Below are 18577 nucleotides of genomic sequence, written 5' to 3' on the forward strand. Positions count from 1 at the left end.
ACTTGTCGATAGTGACTTTTTATATATATAAATATATATATATATATTAAGTAGAGACTTCCACCTTACCGAGATCAACCGTCAAACTGACAGTTTCAAGCAACAGTAACAGTCAACCACTGAAAACACAGCAACCTCAGCCAGTGTCCTAACAGAGGAGGAAATGAGAATCTATTACATCTCTATGGCACGGATGTGTTGTTTTACAACCTAAGCTGTCGCACTGTCTGTCATCTCACTTCCTGATACAGAATGAAAGCTCCTAATGGAAAAGGAAGTGGATGTAGAAGAGTCTTTGAAGTTGAAACGTAACAGTGTGAGTGATAAGGATAATTAGAAACAAGACATAACGCTGTTTATGGAGGTTCAACAGAGAATAAAGGAGCCGGATATAATTCTGACTGTCAAACAATCTCCACCCCACGCTCTGGCCTGACTTCACTAACGCATCCTTTTAATAACCTCATGACTCATAGTGTGGATCCCCTTTTGTTACTGATAAATTCAAGCACTAGTGTATTTTTAAATGTTGAACCAATGACCAGACCCAGTTTGGAAGAGTTGTGCATTTTGTGCAGATACTGAACATCTTCTCAGGCAGCATGAAGAGAAAATAAAAACCATTCCCTCTCCCTTTTACCATTACCATTATCATATTCATTATTCAATATTTAGTAGGTACTAAATTGATGGCATAATGGACATTAATAGAATCCAGCATATAGATCATCATCACTGCATTGTTAGCTGCAGTCATTTCTGCTCTCAAAGTAATCTGGGGCATTCCTTTGTGGGTACGCGAACGTACCAAGCAGGTCAATTATCCCATTTGTTGAATTGTGTGTAATTGTTTCAAACTAAATCGACAACCCCAAAAAAACGTATCTTGCAATGAAATTTAGGTGAAAACTCTGTAATTGCCTGTTTTTTTAAGATATGCTGATTAAGCCATTGCTGCCTGATGATAAATTCCCTATTTAGCTAGTGCAGCCTGCCAATTGCAATTTTATTTTGACAAATTCAGATTTTTTTCCCTAAGGAAATGCGGTGCAGGGTCTCTGATATAGATAGAAGAAGGAATCTGAGAATTTTCTCTAAGAAACTCAAAAAGGAAAGTGCATGAAAGTACATGTAGGCTGAGGCTTTTATTGGCTGAAAATGCATCATGTCAATATTTAGGTACATATGGACATGACAGCACCAAGCAGTTGCTGTAGACTTGTCAGCTTCACATTCATGATGTGAATCTCCAGTTTACCAAAACAAAGGTGCTTTATTGGATCTAGATCTTTTGACTGTGGAAGCCATTGGACTACAGTGAATTCATGGACATGTTCAAGATATACGTTTGAGATGGGAGTGGACGATATGACAATATTAGATCCTGAAGGTTTAGAAAGTGCTGACAAGTCAGCAAAGCATAGAAATTGTGGGATAGTCTGTGAGGTGAATTCTATGTACTGTAGTTCTATGCTCCTGCTCAGACATTTCAGTTTAGTTTTGTCCTTTACCTAAAGTTTCATAAATTAACTCATTAACTCACAATAACCCCTTCATCACTGGAAGTTGAGGGAGACTTTGTGGAACCCAGCGGGCCTGAGCCTTATCCGTTCGAGCCGCTGGCTCAAGGTGCTGACTCAGCGATGCCCGAAGCCGGCGCTGTCGGGGCGGTGGAGGACAGAATGGGTCCAGTTTCTGAGTGGTAAAGTGATGTTAGCAGCATCATTGCTAACATGGGCTCACGTTCAAAGCAGTTACAAACTTTCAGAAAGTTTACATTTACATGTAGATTTACATTATCTCAAGTAAAGCATATGATCGAAGGTATAAAGCATAAACGGCTATGATCAATGCTCGCAATTCCAACTCCTGACTCGCTACGGGAGCATGTCTGAGTGAGATGGTTTAATACCCGAGAATGGGGCTGTGATATAAGCATGTACCATGCTGTACAGTTTGAACCAATAGGAAAACTCAACTGTAGGAGCCACCCTTCGACTCATAGAGGGCAGCAATGAGATGATTTTAGGACAAATATGTCGGAATTAAAAACGTTTACATGAAAATGGAAAAATTTGCACAGTAACAGAGATGGCACCCATAAGGCACAGTTTATACAGTTTATTTGCAAAAAAAGTTGATTTGGGGTTTAGTTACACTTTAAGCAAGAATAAGGATGTTATTCTAAACAAAACTAACTGCAATATGATGGGGGCAGTTATACTTAATGCTCTCCGTATAAAATGTAAAAATTGCATAAAGATTACATTATAAACGTATCAAGTTAAGGTTAGACTTTATTTTCTTCGTTTCTCTGCTTCTAGTGTTTTATGATTGTTACTTCTGTTTCATTATGTCCAGATTAGACTTGCTAAAACAAATAATTCCACTATGGATTGTTCTGGCTACCATTCATAACAGAGCAACAAGACTTTAAATAGTTTAAGTGAACTTTGCAAAAAGGGGGAAAAGTGCTTCCCTTTACCGTTAACACCATTCAGCACTATTTAACCACACTGCTTCCCTATCAGGAACTAAGTTAATAAGCAGGAAACAACACACAGAGAAATGGTTGCTAAAGAACACATTCATGACGTTTTGCTTTATGAGTTGTGTTCATTAAGCCATTTTTTTTAACCAAAAATATTCACAAACAATGGGGTTTTTTTTTTACAGTATGATAGTTTCTCTGGCTTGGAAAGTACTCGTTCTTACAGTTAGAGAGCAAGTTCCTTCTCCATCTATCAAAACCACAGAACCACATCCTCACAAGCACACTTCCGCCCACACAGAAACAGAAAGACCAGGTCCGTGCGAGTGTGTGGACAGCTACCCAAAAGGTCACACATATGAGAAATACGTATTCAAATACAAGCTTGTAAGACTTGAGTCCTTATTTTTCAAATGTCTTTTTTATATATTTTGTTGTACATCAGATGTTAATTTTAGAGAAAATAAAAATTTTATTAACCTTCAGCTTCACAGTGGAGCTTCATTGTAGCTTAAGTTTGGACAGGCAGTGCTGTGCAAGGAAACAAAATCTATCATTCAATGTTGGCTTCAAACAATCACAAAAACAAAGTAATAGTGAAAAGATTAATAATTTATAGCAATATTTTGAAATAAGCGGGAGATCGACAGCCGGATCGGTGCAGCTGCCGCAGTAATGGGGACACTGTGCCGGTCCGTTGTGGTGAAGAGAGAGCTGAGCCGAAAAGCGAAGCTCTCGATTTACCGGTCGGTCTACGTTCCTACCCTCACCTATGGCCATGAACTTTGGGTCATGACCGAAAGAACGAGATCCCGGATACAAGCGGATGAAATGAGCTTCCTCCGTAGGGTGGCCGGGCACTCCCTTAGAGATAGGGTGAGGTGCTCGGCCATCCAGGAGGGGCTCGGAGTAGAGCCGCTGCTCCTCCACATCGATAGGAGCCAGTTGAGGTGGCTCGGGCATCTATACCGGATGCCTCCTGGACACCTACTTCAGGAGATGTTCCAGGCACGTCCCACCGGGAGGAGGCCCAGGGGACGGCCCAGGACACGCTGGAGGGACTATGTCTTTCGGCTGGCCTGGGAATGCCTTGGGCTCCCCCCGGAGGAGCTGGAGGAGGTGTCTGGGTAGAGGGACGTCTAAGTGTCTCTTCTGAGTCTGCTTTGCAAATATGCTTTTATTTTGTAATGTCTCCCGCTTCTGACACATTTAAAGGCAGAACCCACTTGCATTGTGCCAGCTGATCACAGTAAATAAAGATAGCAGAGGGGAGAGGAGAAACCTCACTCTGGCTTGAATCACTTGATGCATGGTCAGTACGAAAGTACTACTCCTGCGGTAGACGGCAACATTTCCTACCTGAAAAAAGTCAGGCATAAAACGACCAAAACAGTGAACAGCCAAAGTGACCAGCACCAGCAACAACAGCCGCAAACAAAGCGAAGGTGTAGTCAGTTCTTTCGTGTTGGAGAAATTATGATTCTAAGACAAAGATCAGAAACACATCATGTGAAAGATTTACTACTCTGTGGCGTCTGCGCAACGAAACAAATCTGAACAATCTCCTGACATTTACACATAGACTGATCTACTAGCAACTAATATAAGAAGACACTGGCATCAGTGGTCCAAGATGAGGGCAAACCTGTTTGGCTGCAAGACCTTGGTCTTATTTTTGATTAGTCATGACCTTTTTTTATTGAATATTATTAAGAATTTATTTCATAATTTTGTTAGTTTTTGTATTAATGTTTGAGATGCACCAATATAAAAATTTGGCCAGATTTGTTTGGGCTGATATTGATACCAGATATTAATACTGCTGTTAGGACTGATGAAAAATATTTACTGCCATTAAATACATATTTTTCTACCGTTTCAACACTGTGAAAATGACCATACCGCTAACATTGCTTGTCTGCTTCCGTTACCCACAATCATGCGCTGCATCACTATCACATGACAAAACAAATACCACATGGCTTTACTTATTAATGATCTATGTCGGTCAATACAAGTGTCACTGATGCTCCTCATGTGCATTATGTAGTCTTTTGCAAATCTGAACAAATGCTGAGAAAGAATACTGTAACGACAGAAAAGACCAGGAAAGTGCCAAATGTTAATCTACCGTAAATAAACAGAAAAAGAAACACATCACAACATCTTAACATTTTAGATTTTTAGTTTTCAAAAACCAGAGCTTAAAAACAAAAAAGTTAAGTCAGCCGAAATGTCTCCACCAACAGATTAATAGTTACAAAAGAGCGGCTACTGCTTTAACCAGCTCACCTTATGTGATGGCTACACATTTCAAAGAAAACGAGGAAGAAAAATTCTTATCACAGGGAAAAGAAAATGGACAACTTTACATCTACCGATGTCAGGCTTAAAGTAAAAATTAACTGGTTTATCAGGTTCTACAAATCAAAGCTAACCGCAAGTGTTTTACAGGTTACACCATCAGTACTTATTAAACCAAGACGGAAAAGTTTGTGAAAACCTAACAAACACAGGATAAAAATCATAGACACATACAACTCTAAAATTTAAAAGGGGTGTACTTTCTTTTTACTGTGAATGAACATAAATTAAATGTAGTAGCTAACTGAAAACGATTTAAAGGGAATCATCTCAACAATGTATAGTACAAGGAAACTGAGAAAAATGTAAGACCGCAGTAAGAAGTAAGGTGTTAATAACAACTTAAAAGGACAAACCGTGAAGGAAAAGCCTCTCACTCTAACAACCTATGAACAATGAATGTTTTTATGACTAAAAGTCGGAGATTTCTTGCTTCAGGTCAAACGTGCAGCGACAGGTAGAACAGAAGCATCTGTTTATCAATGAGGAATGAGGAGACATACAATCTTATACTGATATGAACAAACAGCTGTGAAGAAATCATTCAGAGAAACAACACATCACATCTGGACATCTTTCCTCTTTTTGTGACTGATATATTGCCACAGTTATTTCACTGTATTCATGTTGTTTAATGTTTAATCAGACATAACAGTGCAAGTTCTAGTGGCTTTATTATCCGCTGGACATTTTCGTTATCGCAAAGTAGTCATAAAACAGCGTCTCAGCAAAAGCAGTTCTATTTCATTGTAAGAGTAAGGCTTAGTAGTTCACTCATCATAAATTTAAACGGCCAGATATCCAGTTCCTCTTTTCTATGCCAGATTACCACCTTTGTTTACCTGCAATGACACTTAAAAGTATACACATGCTTGTTCAAATGCTAAAATCCCCCAAAACCTTGTTGGAGAATTTGTTATGGTCTGATAAAACCAACCTTTTTTGACATTTTTGGCCATAAATCTTAACTGCATATTTACCTCAGAAACAGCACTGCACATCTTCAAAAGCATGCCATACCCACAGTGAAATACGGAGGTGGCAGCATTGTGATCTGGAGTTACTTTTTCCTCAGATGGAACTAAAATGCCTTTGTCAAGGTTGAAGAAAATTATGAATACCAATCAGTTTTGACCACAACACATGTATCTGCAAGCAAGCTGAGTACAAAGAGGAATTTGACTTTTCAGCTTTACAAGGAATGTGAATCATCATCAAAATTGGCAAAAGAATGGCTTTGTGAGAAGGAAATGAAAGTTTTGAAATAGCCCACCCACAGATTACAGCTAAATCTGTGGGGTCACCTTTAGAGGGGTGTGGACAAGAAATGTCCCCACGATCTGATGGATCGGAGGAACCTTTGCAAGGCAAAGTAGGGAGATAATAACAGGACATGCCGAGGGATGCTGATAGACTCAAAGCAAAAAACAGAGGCCGAAACTAAGTCAAAACGTACTTTAAGAAAGTATTAGTTTAAAGGTCTGCACACTTATGCAACTGAGTTATTGCCTATGTTTTTCCACCTTCAAAGGTTTTTGTTTTTCAGTTGAATTGTACAGGATAAATGTGATTTTACTTGTGGAGAAGGTTTGGTTCATTTTACAAAATCCAACCCTTTTAAAAAACAGGTGTGTACACTTTTGGTGGGCCACCAATAGAAGTGATTTTCATAACTTGTAAATCTGAACAGAGATTGTAACAACATCAAAATTCCCACCAACGTGTTTAGTCAATGGGATGCAATGCAGAGCAGTTGGTAGCACTGTTGCCTTGCAGCAAGCAGGTTCTGTATGGGCAGAAGCTTGTCCCATCAGAAACGGAATATGCTCAGACTGAATCTGTATTCACGTAATTTGAAATTAAATGCATTGGCTTGAAAATTTATTTTATTACATTGAAACTGAATTTAACGGTTTGAAACTGAAAAGAATTCTGCTTTTTTTGTGTCACTCATCAGGGTCCTTGAGAAACCCACAGAGTAATCAAACACACGTTTCACATCAGGTGAAACTTTTACGGCATTTTGAGCTGGAGCAGGGGAGTTTATACGAGCTTGGCGGATGTCAATCACCAATTCAAATGAGCGTCTCTAAGAAGCGCCATGTCAACAAATGGCGGTCTAACTGTAACAGTTATGCTACCTGCAGCCATTAGCTAAAGACGGCAAATTAGCGTATTGTACCGCTGGTGTTGCGTCGGTCTGCGTTTCCAATCAATATATTTGACATAATGAATGACAAGTGCCAGGCTCATGTACACTGCTCCAGCTCAAAATGCCGTAAAGGAAGTTTAACTTGGTGTGTAATGTTGTCTTGGCAGCACCCACCTCACCGTCTGATTATTTTTAATATTACACAGAGCCCCCTATTACCCTGAAATACACAAGCTGTTTCACAAAGAAACGTTAAAGAAACAATGAAAGCAAATATCACACTTTTATCAAATTTTTACATTCTGTTTGATATGAAAATTGAGAAATGTTCACGTCTTTATGAGTTTATTTGGTGACGGCCCAAACACACAGAGAAGCTTGGAGTGTATAGTTCGCTGGGAAGTAGCTTTATGGGCTGAGTTTAAAAATATACCCATGTACCTGGGCATAAAAACCAGACACTTCACAAAAAGCTCTAGTTTCTACAATCAAATTTGCCATCATTAGAACTCAGATACAATCTCTCAAACTGGGCATCTGTATCTGTTTTCCTTGTTCTTTTACCAATGAGCAGAACCAGTATCACTGGTCAAAGCTGTGGTATCTATTCTTGTGTGTTACATCTATGTCTGTTCGACATGGATATGACATAACATGTGGCAGTGTCCCCAACCGTATCAGGCAGTCACTTTGAAAGCCCTGTAGTGTAAATCCAGGAGCTTGTTAGCTCTCAAAGGAGTTTTATGTATACTGAAAAGCTGCTCAAAGATGGACACAGGATTTTCATAATTTCTTTCTTTGAATTAGTGAAATGCCTTAATGCTGCAAACTAGCGCTGGAGCAAACGATTATTTTGTAATTAATTAATCTGCAGAGTATTTTTTCGATTAATCAATTGATAATCACATGGCAAAATGTGTTTGAGATTTTCTTTTTTTTTTTTTACAGGATTTGAACCAGGTGAAACTAAAACTGCCACTTTAGGAGTTGTGGACAGAGCTTATTTACAGACAAAGAAGGTTTTTCATCTTAAATGCAAAATGCATATATTTGTTGTACAATTCTGGCCTAATTACTGCTCTGAGTGGGTTGTTCTTTGAGCAAATTACATGTTTTAGAGTCTGTATGTTCAAGATAACAATTATTCTATTACTAAATTAATTGACAATTATTTAAATAATTGCTTAATCACAATTAATCAAATTAATTGTTTCAGCCCTACTGCAATGCAAACAACCTTTTGTATCTGAGACATTTGCAGAAACAGGCTGGCTACACAAGTCACAAGACTCGTAGTCTTCCGCTTATCCAGGACCGGGTCGCGAGGGCAGCAGACTCAGCAAAGACACCCAGACGTCCCTCTCCCCAGACACCTCCTTCAGCTCCTCCGGGGGGAGCCCAAAGCGTTCTGACATAGTCCCTCCAGCGTGTCCTGGGTCGTCCCCTGGGCCTCCTCCCAGTGGGACATGCCTGGAACATCTCCTGAAGTAGGTGTCCAGGAAGCATCCGGTATAGATGCCCGAGCCACCTCAACTAGCTCCTCTCGATGTGGAGGAGCAGTGGCTCTACTCCGAGCCCCTCCTGGATGGCCGAGCTCCTCACCCTATCTCTAAGGGAGTGCCTGGCCACCCTACGGAGGAAGCTCATTTCAGCCGCTTGTATCCAGGATCTCGTTCTTTCGGTCATGACCCAAAGTTCATGGCCATAGGTGAGGGTAGGAACGTAGACCGACCCGTAAATCGAGAGCTTTGTTTTTCGGCTCAGCTCTCTCTTCACCACAACAGACCAGCACAGCGTCCCCATTACTGCGGCAGCCGCACCGATCCATCTGTCGATCTCCTGCTCCATTCTTTCCTCACTCGTGAACAAGACCCCGAGATACTTGAACTCCTCCACTTGAGGCAGGAACTCCCCTCCAACCTGAAGAGGACAAGCCACCCTTTTCCGGTCGAGAACCATGGCCTTGGACTTGGAGGAGCTGATCTTCATCTTCAAGTCACAAGACTTAATATGAAATTAAAACCTTTACACGCACAACACCCAAATATAAAAGGGTGTCAAGATCAGGTCTTAAACAGGAACTGATCAAACGGGAACTGATCCAGAAGGGGTCGTCAAATACACCACAAGCACTTTTGTAGCCAAGAATCAATTTCAGCAGCCTATTTTCTACTTTTCTGCCCTTTGGACAGTGTGAGCAGTTTTACCTCAAACGGTAACTTTTCTAGTACAAATTTGTGCAACATCAACATAACTAGAGTAAAACTATAACTACATCATACAAAGTACACAACCGTGCTAGAGATGCACCCAAAAATCAGCTGGTACCCAAATCAGATTATTTTACTTGACCCACCCAGATTAGGTAAGGTTGACAGTCTTTTAAAAATGTTCAGTTATGGTAAAGGTCTACTAACTCTTCAGGGAATACAGGACCTCGCTGTGTGCAGTGAGAAGCAGTTCATTGTTAAAGACCACTTCCCCAATTGACCATTGCTGAGCTGGGCTGTCCTAACAATAGTTAGAGGCAAGGTTGAAGAGCGCCAAGAACGCTCTGAGTCTTGGTCCAGACGTGGACAAGTCTTAAAGGAATATTCCACCATTACTCAGACAGCCCAGAAGGGTTCTAAGAAATTACCTCCTCCCCAGGCAGAAATGTTTGACTTTATTGTGGAAAATATGGACCACAAAGCACAGAGTGCCTCAATGAATGAGTTAAAGATTTAAATAATCCTGCAGGGGGTTCGTTTAGTCTCAAGATTTTACAAAATGTTGAGGTCATTAATTTCAATCTGTAGTCAAACTTTTTACTTTCCTATATCACGTCACTGCAATGTACATTTTAAAAATGTTCATCATGTACAGGTCCTTCTCAAAATATTAGCATATTGTGATAAAGTTCATTATTTTCCATAATGTAATGATGAAAATTTAACATTAATATATTTTAGATTCATTGCACACTAACTGAAATATTTCAGGTCTTTTATTGTCTTAATACGGATGATTTTGGCATACAGCTCATGAAAACCCAAAATTCCTATCTCACAAAATTAGCATATTTCATCCGACCAATAAAAGAAAAGTGTTTTTAATACAAAAAACGTCAACCTTCAAATAATCATGTACAGTTATGCACTCAATACTTGGTCGGGAATCCTTTTGCAGAAATGACTGCTTCAATGCGGCGTGGCATGGAGGCAATCAGCCTGTGGCACTGCTGAGGTCTTATGGAGGCCCAGGATGCTTCGATAGCGGCCTTTAGCTCATCCAGAATGTTGGGTCTTGAGTCTCTCAACGTTCTCTTCACAATATCCCACAGATTCTCTATGGGGTTCAGGTCAGGAGAGTTGACAGGCCAATTGAGCACAGTGATACCATGGTCAGTAAACCATTTACCAGTGGTTTTGGCACTGTGAGCAGGTGCCAGGTCGTGCTGAAAAATGAAATCTTCATCTCCATAAAGCTTTTCAGCAGATGGAAGCATGAAGTGCTCCAAAATCTCCTGATAGCTAGCTGCATTGACCCTGCCCTTGATAAAATACAGTGGACCAACACCAGCAGCTGACACGGCATCCCAGACCATCACTTACTGTGGGTACTTGACACTGGACTTCTGGCATTTTGGCATTTACTTCTCCCTAGTCTTCCTCCAGACTCTGGCACCTTGATTTCCAAATGACATGCAGAATTTGCTTTCATCTGAAAAAAGTACTTTGGACCACTGAGCAACAGTCCAGTGCTGCTTCTCTGTAGCCCAGGTCAGGCGCTTCTGCCGCTGTTTCTGGTTCAAAAGTGGCTTGACCTGGGGAATGCGGCACCTGTAGCCCATTTCCTGCACACGCCTGTGCACGGTGGCTCTGGATGTTTCTACTCCAGACTCAGTCCACTGCTTCCGCAGGTCCCCCAAGGTCTGGAATTGGCCCTTCTCCACAATCTTCCTCAGGGTCCGGTCACCTCTTCTCGTTGTGCAGCGCTTTCTGCCACACTTTTTCCTTCCCACAGACTTCCCACTGAGGTGCCTTGATACAGCACTCTGAGAACAGCCTATTCGTTCAGAAATTTATTTCTGTGTCTTACCCTCTTGCTTGAGGGTGTCAATAGTGGCCTTCTGGACAGCAGTCAGGTCGGCAGTCTTACCGATGATTGGGGTTTTGAGTGATGAACCAGGCTGGGAGTTTTAAAGGCCTCAGGAATCTTTTGCAGGTGTTTAGAGTTAACTCGTTGATTCAGATGATTAGGTTCATAGCTCGTTTAGAGACCCTTTTAATGATATGCTAATTTTGTGAGATAGGAATTTTGGGTTTTCATGAGCTGTATGCCAAAATCATCCGTATTAAGACAATAAAAGCCCTGAAATATTTCAGTTAGTGTGCAATGAATCTAAAATATATGAATGTTAAATTTTCATCATGACATTATGGAAAATAATGAACTTTATCACAATATGCTAATATTTTGAGAAGGACCTGTAATTATGTCATCATGTAAAGCACTTTGAATTGTCTTAATGCTGAAATGTGCTAAACAAATAAACTTGCCTTGCCTTACACACAGAGACTATTACTAACAACACTAATTGTGGTGATTGCATAATATAAGCTGCTAAAGACAGTTTACAATCCCAGCTTTGTAATCATGCCTTGTTTATATGTGAAATACTGTTCAACTGCAGAGCTGTGTAACACCAACTGCACACACACACACATGTTGTAATGCCACCTCTGGTCTAAAATAAAAAACGTATGTTCCATCATGGACGGAAAAGCTGCTTAAGACTCCTTTATAAATAAAAGAAATAAACGAATGACTTGAAAACATAACGATAAATATCAAGAGTTTTTGTCTCTTAAATATGAAGCTGAACATCGCTGTTATTTATTTTCTGACTCGTCTTGTAAAAAATTAATATCTTAAAATATGGAGCACATGTTTTCTGCTGTGCAATAAAAAAGTGACTATCAATTTTGTGGATTTCTAAACAAGAAATGCTGAAATTCTTTTTTTAATCCAGATTTGTTTGTTTGTATGTATATATATATTTATTTATTTTAAAACTTATTTAAACCAGGCAACAGGCATAACACAGTATTACATGTAGAAAAGTAATTACCAGGCCCAGCTCCTGGTTAAGTTTAACATGCGTCTCCACAACCTTGAAAATGATTATGTATTACTAGAATCTGACTTTGTAACTTTGAGCTGTTTAGGAAATCATTGTTTTATTTAATATAAAATTGTTATTCTTATAAATATTTGGTTTTCATTTACCCAAAAAAAACCAAAAGGTATTTTTTATTATTTAATTGTACCAAATCTTTATTGGCAGGTTGTATCTTAACAGAATCAGGAATACGCCACAAAATGTCTGATCGGTCCATCTTAAACTAACGTCTTTTTTCTTTGCTACCACAGTGGCGTGACCTCCTGAACTTCAGTATGGTGTCTATTTTACATGCTCAAGTCAAACACCTGTGATGTATTTTTCTGTTATAAATGCACAACTAAAATATTAGAGTATAATATTGACCTCATTTAGCTATAATACATTAAGAGTTAAGGGTTTAGGTAACATGCCACACGCAATAAAATTATAAATCAAACCCTGGAATATTTCGTTCATTTTTCTTTAATTTAGCAAGTAGGTTATTAGCGTTGGGTTTCAACTAATCAACTCTTGGGACTTCACTTTCAGATCCTATAAACATCAGAGAACACAAAACTTAGTACTTATAATAATCGTCTGCTTAAAATCTTTATGTGAAAATACTGGTCAGGGCTACTTTAACAGCAGCACAATGTAGAGACCAGCAGTAAGATTACACACCTAAAGCCACAACAGAGCAGCTTAGCAAGTTCCATCCTGTGCTCCTTGTATGAAGCTGGTTTACCAACAATAGGCATTTAAAAGTTATTTTAAAAACCAACTCCCTTAAAACATTGGTCAGATTTATGTTAAACAGCAAGCATGTGTTTACACTGTTTATCACAGCCATAAATTGTGATCAGATTTTGACCTGCCACACAGGCTTTCGCCAGATAGGGATTTATTTGGAGATTTCCATAGTCGGTACCTTAACAAACATCACACCACACTTCTCAGCGCAGTCCAGCAAAGCTAAATTCATCCTTATATGTCTTTGGTAAACGTGGACATGCATCAGTCTGTTGTATGTGGGTTTATCTTTAGAAACGTTTGCTCTTCATTAATCATTGACCAGGACAGAAAGTGATCTTCATGAAGGAGACACAATTTAAATCCAAATTTGCAGCTCACTAAACAAGTGTCAACCATTCAAAGAGAACTGAGGAAGAACCTCTTTCCACATGAAACATGAGAACCCCCATCCAATGGCGTTAATTTCCAGATAACTAGTTTATAACTGGGTGAATAAGTAAAGCTCGTCATGGTGGGTTTCCTGCCACCAAACATTACATTTCAACAGGATGCAGACACAGTCGCTCGTTGACCACGTGTTTATCTTGAATTGGTAAACATGTCAAAACTTTGAATTGGTACTGTGCAGAGATGTAGCAAGAAATCAGCAGGCAGTCAGAAACTCTAAAATCAGACATTTTCCAATCAGTGAACATACTGTTCGTATACTGTTGACAACACTTCATTGTGGACATACAGGGGTTGGACAATGAAACTGAAACACCTGGTTTTAGACCACAATAATTTATTAGTATGGTGTAGGGCCTCCTTTTGCAGCCAATACAGCATCAATTCGTCTTGGGAATGACATATACAAGTCCTGCACAGTGGTCAGAGGGATTTTAAGCCATTCTTCTTGCAGGATAGTGGCCAGGTCACTACGTGATACTGGTGGAGGAAAACGTTTCCTGACTCGCTCCTCCAAAACACCCCAAAGTGGCTCAATAATATTTAGATCTGGTGACTGTGCAGGCCATGGGAGATGTTCAACTTCACTTTCATGTTCATCAAACCAATCTTTCACCAGCCTTGCTGTGTGTATTGGTGCAATGTCATCCTGATACACGGCACCGCCTTCAGGATACAATGTTTGAACCATTGGATGCACATGGTCCTCAAGAATGGTTCGGTAGTCCTTGGCAGTGATGCGCCCATCTAGCACAAGTATTGGGCCAAGGGAATGCCATGATATGGCAGCCCAAACCATCACTGATCCGCCCCCATGCATCACTCTGGGCATGCAACAGTCTGGGTGGTACGCTTCTTTGGGGCTTCTCCACACCGTAACTCTCCCGGATGTGGGGAAAACAGTAAAGGTGGACTCATCAGAGAACAATACATGTTTCACATTGTCCACAGCCCAAGATTTGCGCTCCTTGCACCATTGAAACCGACGTTTGGAATTGGCATGAGTGACCAAAGGTTTGGCTATAGCAGCCCGGCCATGTATATTGACCCTCTGGAGCTCCCGACGAACAGTTCTGGTGGAAACAGGAGAGTTGAGATGCACATTTAATTCTGCCGTGATTTGGGCAGCCATGGTTTTATGTTTTTTGGATACAATCCGGGTTAGCACCCGAACATCCCTTTCAGACAGCTTCCTCTTGCGTCCACAGTTAATCCTGTTGGATGTGGTTCATCCTTCTTGGTGGTATGCTGACATTACCCTGGATACCGTTGCTCTTGATACATCACAAAGACTTGCTGTCTTGGTCACAGACGTGCCAGCAAGACATGCAACAACAATTTGTCATCTTTTGAACTCTGATATGTCACCCATAATGTTGTGTGCATTTCAATATTTCGAGCAAAACTGTGCTCTTACCCTGCTAATTGAACCTTCACACTCTGCTCTTACTGGTGCAATGTGCAATCAATGAAGACTGGCTACCAGGCTGGTCCAATTTAGCCATGAAACCTCCCACACTAAAATGACAGGTGTTTCAGTTTCATTGTCCAACCCTTGTAGTTACTAAGTGAAGATGAATCGATGTAACATGTTTTCCATGTCAGCAAGGTGTTTTATAATGAAATCAGAGGAAGAAGATATGTGAAAAAAAACTGTATTTTACACATCTACAGTTCATTCAACTCAGCCAAGAAGCTCTGTTTTATCATTTCGAATTTTATATCGTTATGGAACACCCTTGATATGGAAAAGGGCTGTAAAAATACGGACATCTGCATCACAATTACTGTTTACACATTCATCCCAAATATATATCACTATGGTCTTAAATGTGTTAAAAAATTGGCTATTCTTTCCGTTGTAGCTAAATTATTGCAGAAAAATTTATTTTGACTTCCTGGAATAAGCGTCCAGTTTTAGGCTTTGGCTCAAAGGAATGACTAATTCCCTCCATTTGGGAAAAAAATAAAGTTTGCTTTACAAAAAAAAACAAAAAACAAAAAGTCATAACTTCACTGTACTCTCTGACCTTTTATCTGTTATCTAGGAAATTGTATCCAGTTAATTAAATCTCTGTATTTCCTTCTTCTCTGGCCTTTATTAAAAATAAGACATTAATGGTATATAATGAGAAATTGCCCATGGAACTGTTTTAGAAGGGATTAATTTGGTCATCTGTGAAACTATGGTTGGTTATTTGCTGAAGTCATGGAATAATACTTTTTTTACTGAACAGTAGCAACTAGACAACTATAGTGCTTAGTGGAAGAGGGGGACAGCTCATGTTGAATACTTCTGCACGTTGTGAGGAAAAACATCTTCAAAAGCACTCCTTGAGCAGTTATAAATTGATTAAATGGAACAAAGCACAGGAGAAACTGCGTTTGAAGGGGAATGCAAAAAACCCTGAATTTTTAATAGCAAGGTTATCAAATATTTTTCATTTTGTAATTTAAAAAGCACCGCTCCAGGGAGTAAACACTGATATTTTAATAATGCTAGCCACACTAACAGTGTATTGCTAAATACAGTTGATAATCTCCACTCTATAATTATTTTGTGTTTGCTTTAAAATATTTGTAAAACTCCAATGATGTGATGTCGCCTCTGCTTCTCATATACAGGATTAATTGCCGCTCATGGCAGCAAAGATAGAAAAACATATTTTCAATGTTGTTCTAATATCTTATTACATACAGGGTTTCTGCAAGTCTTCCTAGTTCAATGTAAGACACTGATTAAGACTCACTTGAATTAAAAAAACAACTTTATATTGGATATTTTACTTGTTTAAACTAAATACATTTAAACTAAAATGTCTGTTTTCCAGCTATTGCATGTTCTTTTAGCTTAAGATATTTTGGGAGTGTAAATTACATTTACTATTTAAATATAAACTCACTTGTCCCCCCTTTTCTTCTTGTAATACAGCCAAAGCAGAACAAGTAAGAATAAACTGAATTGAAAAACATGAGCAATAACTACAATGATTGGACAAAAAGTAAAACACCAAAACGTTTAGATCTTTTTCAGTATTTCTATGAACTTCATACTAATTAGATCATTTATAAGGACATGTTTGACTGCTGTAGCTCACCTTTAACGCATATTTGTCACCGGTCTTCCTCTGGAAGATTTCCACCACTTTGCCATTGATCCCCAGCCCAAGCACCTGGCTGGTTATCTTGTAGTCGTCTGTTATGGCGTTCTTCTTAATCTGTAGGTGGGGTCTGGCGTGAAACTGGCCTGTGGGGTTCTGCTGGCCCGCCGGGTTCGGAAAGAGTGGTTGGTTCTGAGCGTTAGACAGCATAATGTCCACAGTCTTGGTGAGGTAACTTAGCTGCCACTTCTCGACAATGCCGCACCGTCGTTCTCCTTTTTTGAACAGTCTTCTGACAAACGGAACACGGCGAAATAACAACAAGGCCCAGAGACTAGAAGGGAGTAATTCTGATGTTAGGAGTTAAAGTCTCTCACTTAGCCGACAATGCTAAGTTAGACAGTTGTTAGCATGCTAGCTCAAATCTATTCTGTGATCTATGATTTTCGGCTAACAAGTGAGCTATCTGTTAGCTTATCCATCTCTGGTGGTGTCCGCCTTCCACCGGTTCCTAAAAAAACGCTGAAGGAACTTTTCTAAAACATCCTCTAGGTTAGCTACAGCGGTTGGTTTCACTATAGAAAATTCGCGAAACCTGAAAATTAACTTAAAGATGACAGAAACCACAGAAGAAAAGAAAAAATAAGAGAGAAAGTCCGACACCCACAGCTTCGACAAACACACTTCACTTTTCAATGGACAGGCAGCCAGCAGGTTTTACTCCTCACGTCATAGCTGGGGTTTTTTTCGGTGCTTAAAGGAGAAGTACGACAGAGGAAACGACACAGCGACTAGAGGCGAGCTACAAACCATTTAATACAAGCACAATTAAACCATATCCTTGTCTGTATGTTTTGTTTGTGTGTCATATTTTGCCTTGCAAATCGGTCTTTATTTCGTCGTTGCATTGTCGAAAGGAAAAGACTCTCTAACAAAGATGGTACCAACGAGGTGGGACAAAAATAGACACACTGATCTCTGACCAGAAGCCTTCAGGTTACCTCAAGGTTAGGGTTTTTTTTTTTTTTTTTTTAGCAATACCAGACTTATCAGCAGATCTGAAAACTGAGGAAGAAATGGTAAATGGACTCAATTTTTGTAGCACTAATCTAATCATACTAACCCCCTCAAAGCACTGGACTAGAGCCACATTCCCAGTTGCACTCGCAAACGCACACACAGTCATACACAATATGCAGATTGGTTGGAAATATAAGTGCCTTGCCCAGGAACACATCAGCATCTAGCACGAGGAAGCTGGAATCAAACCCACAACTTCCAGAATGCAGGACAACTTATCTTTCCACTGAGGCTCAAAGGTCAGCTAAAATGTGAAAGTAAAAGTAGCTAGTCTTGGTGACGAACACTTCTTACAAAGCTAAGCTATTATCTAATCTGCTCAATAGTCTGAGCAGTCAAGATAATACTGATCTAAAGTTTATTTACTGCACTAAGAGCAGTGTACATGCTATAAGTAGCAAAAAAGTTAGCTATTATGCTTGAATATGTTGGGCACTACCTGCTATGTTTCCTAATAGTTACTCCATCAAGCATCCTTACAGCAATATGTAAACTAAAATGTTAATTTTAGCTAAATGACAAACGTTAGCATGTGGACTATCACTGGCATGTCTGCCATTAACTTATTCCATCTGGTATGCTAACATTAGTTCATGAGCTAAGATTGGATAAAATGCTAATGTTTTTTTAAAATACTAACATTGTCTTGTTTGCTAATACTAGCACGTTGCCTCACATTTACTTACTTTTGATAGTATTATTTACTATACTTTGTAAGCCAACATTAGCTAAAATGCTATAAAGGGCTATCACTGGCATATTGACTAACATTAATTTAGTCCATCTAGTATGCTAATGACAATTTGTAACCTAAATTAGCTAAATGCTAGTGTTAGCTAACATTGCTAACATTAGCATGTGGGCTATCATTAGCATGCCGACTATCATTAACTTAGTCCATTTAGTATGATAACAATTGTTTATAATCTAAAATGAGCTAAAACGTAAATGTTATCTAAAATGCTAACATTATCTTGTTGGTTAACACTAGCATGTTGACTAACATAACTTAGTCCATCTAGTATGATAACAATGGATTATAA

At 39.5% G+C, this 18577-nt stretch overlaps 1 protein-coding gene across 1 annotated transcript in view; it reads right to left on the reverse strand.

The window, feature by feature from the left end:
- Positions 1-17188, reverse strand: part of mapkapk2a (MAPK activated protein kinase 2a) — a 50157-nt gene extending 32969 nt beyond the window's left edge. Inside the window, exon 1 of the mRNA XM_047348839.1 lies at positions 16452-17188. Within this exon, the coding sequence (XP_047204795.1) occupies positions 16452-16664 (213 nt within the window). The 5' untranslated portion in view covers positions 16665-17188. The remainder of the gene's footprint in view (positions 1-16451) is intronic.
- Positions 17189-18577: the final 1389 nt, after the last annotated feature.

The sequence above is a fragment of the Girardinichthys multiradiatus genome, chromosome 20 (genome assembly GCF_021462225.1).
Source record: "Girardinichthys multiradiatus isolate DD_20200921_A chromosome 20, DD_fGirMul_XY1, whole genome shotgun sequence".
Classification (NCBI taxonomy): domain Eukaryota; kingdom Metazoa; phylum Chordata; class Actinopteri; order Cyprinodontiformes; family Goodeidae; genus Girardinichthys; species Girardinichthys multiradiatus.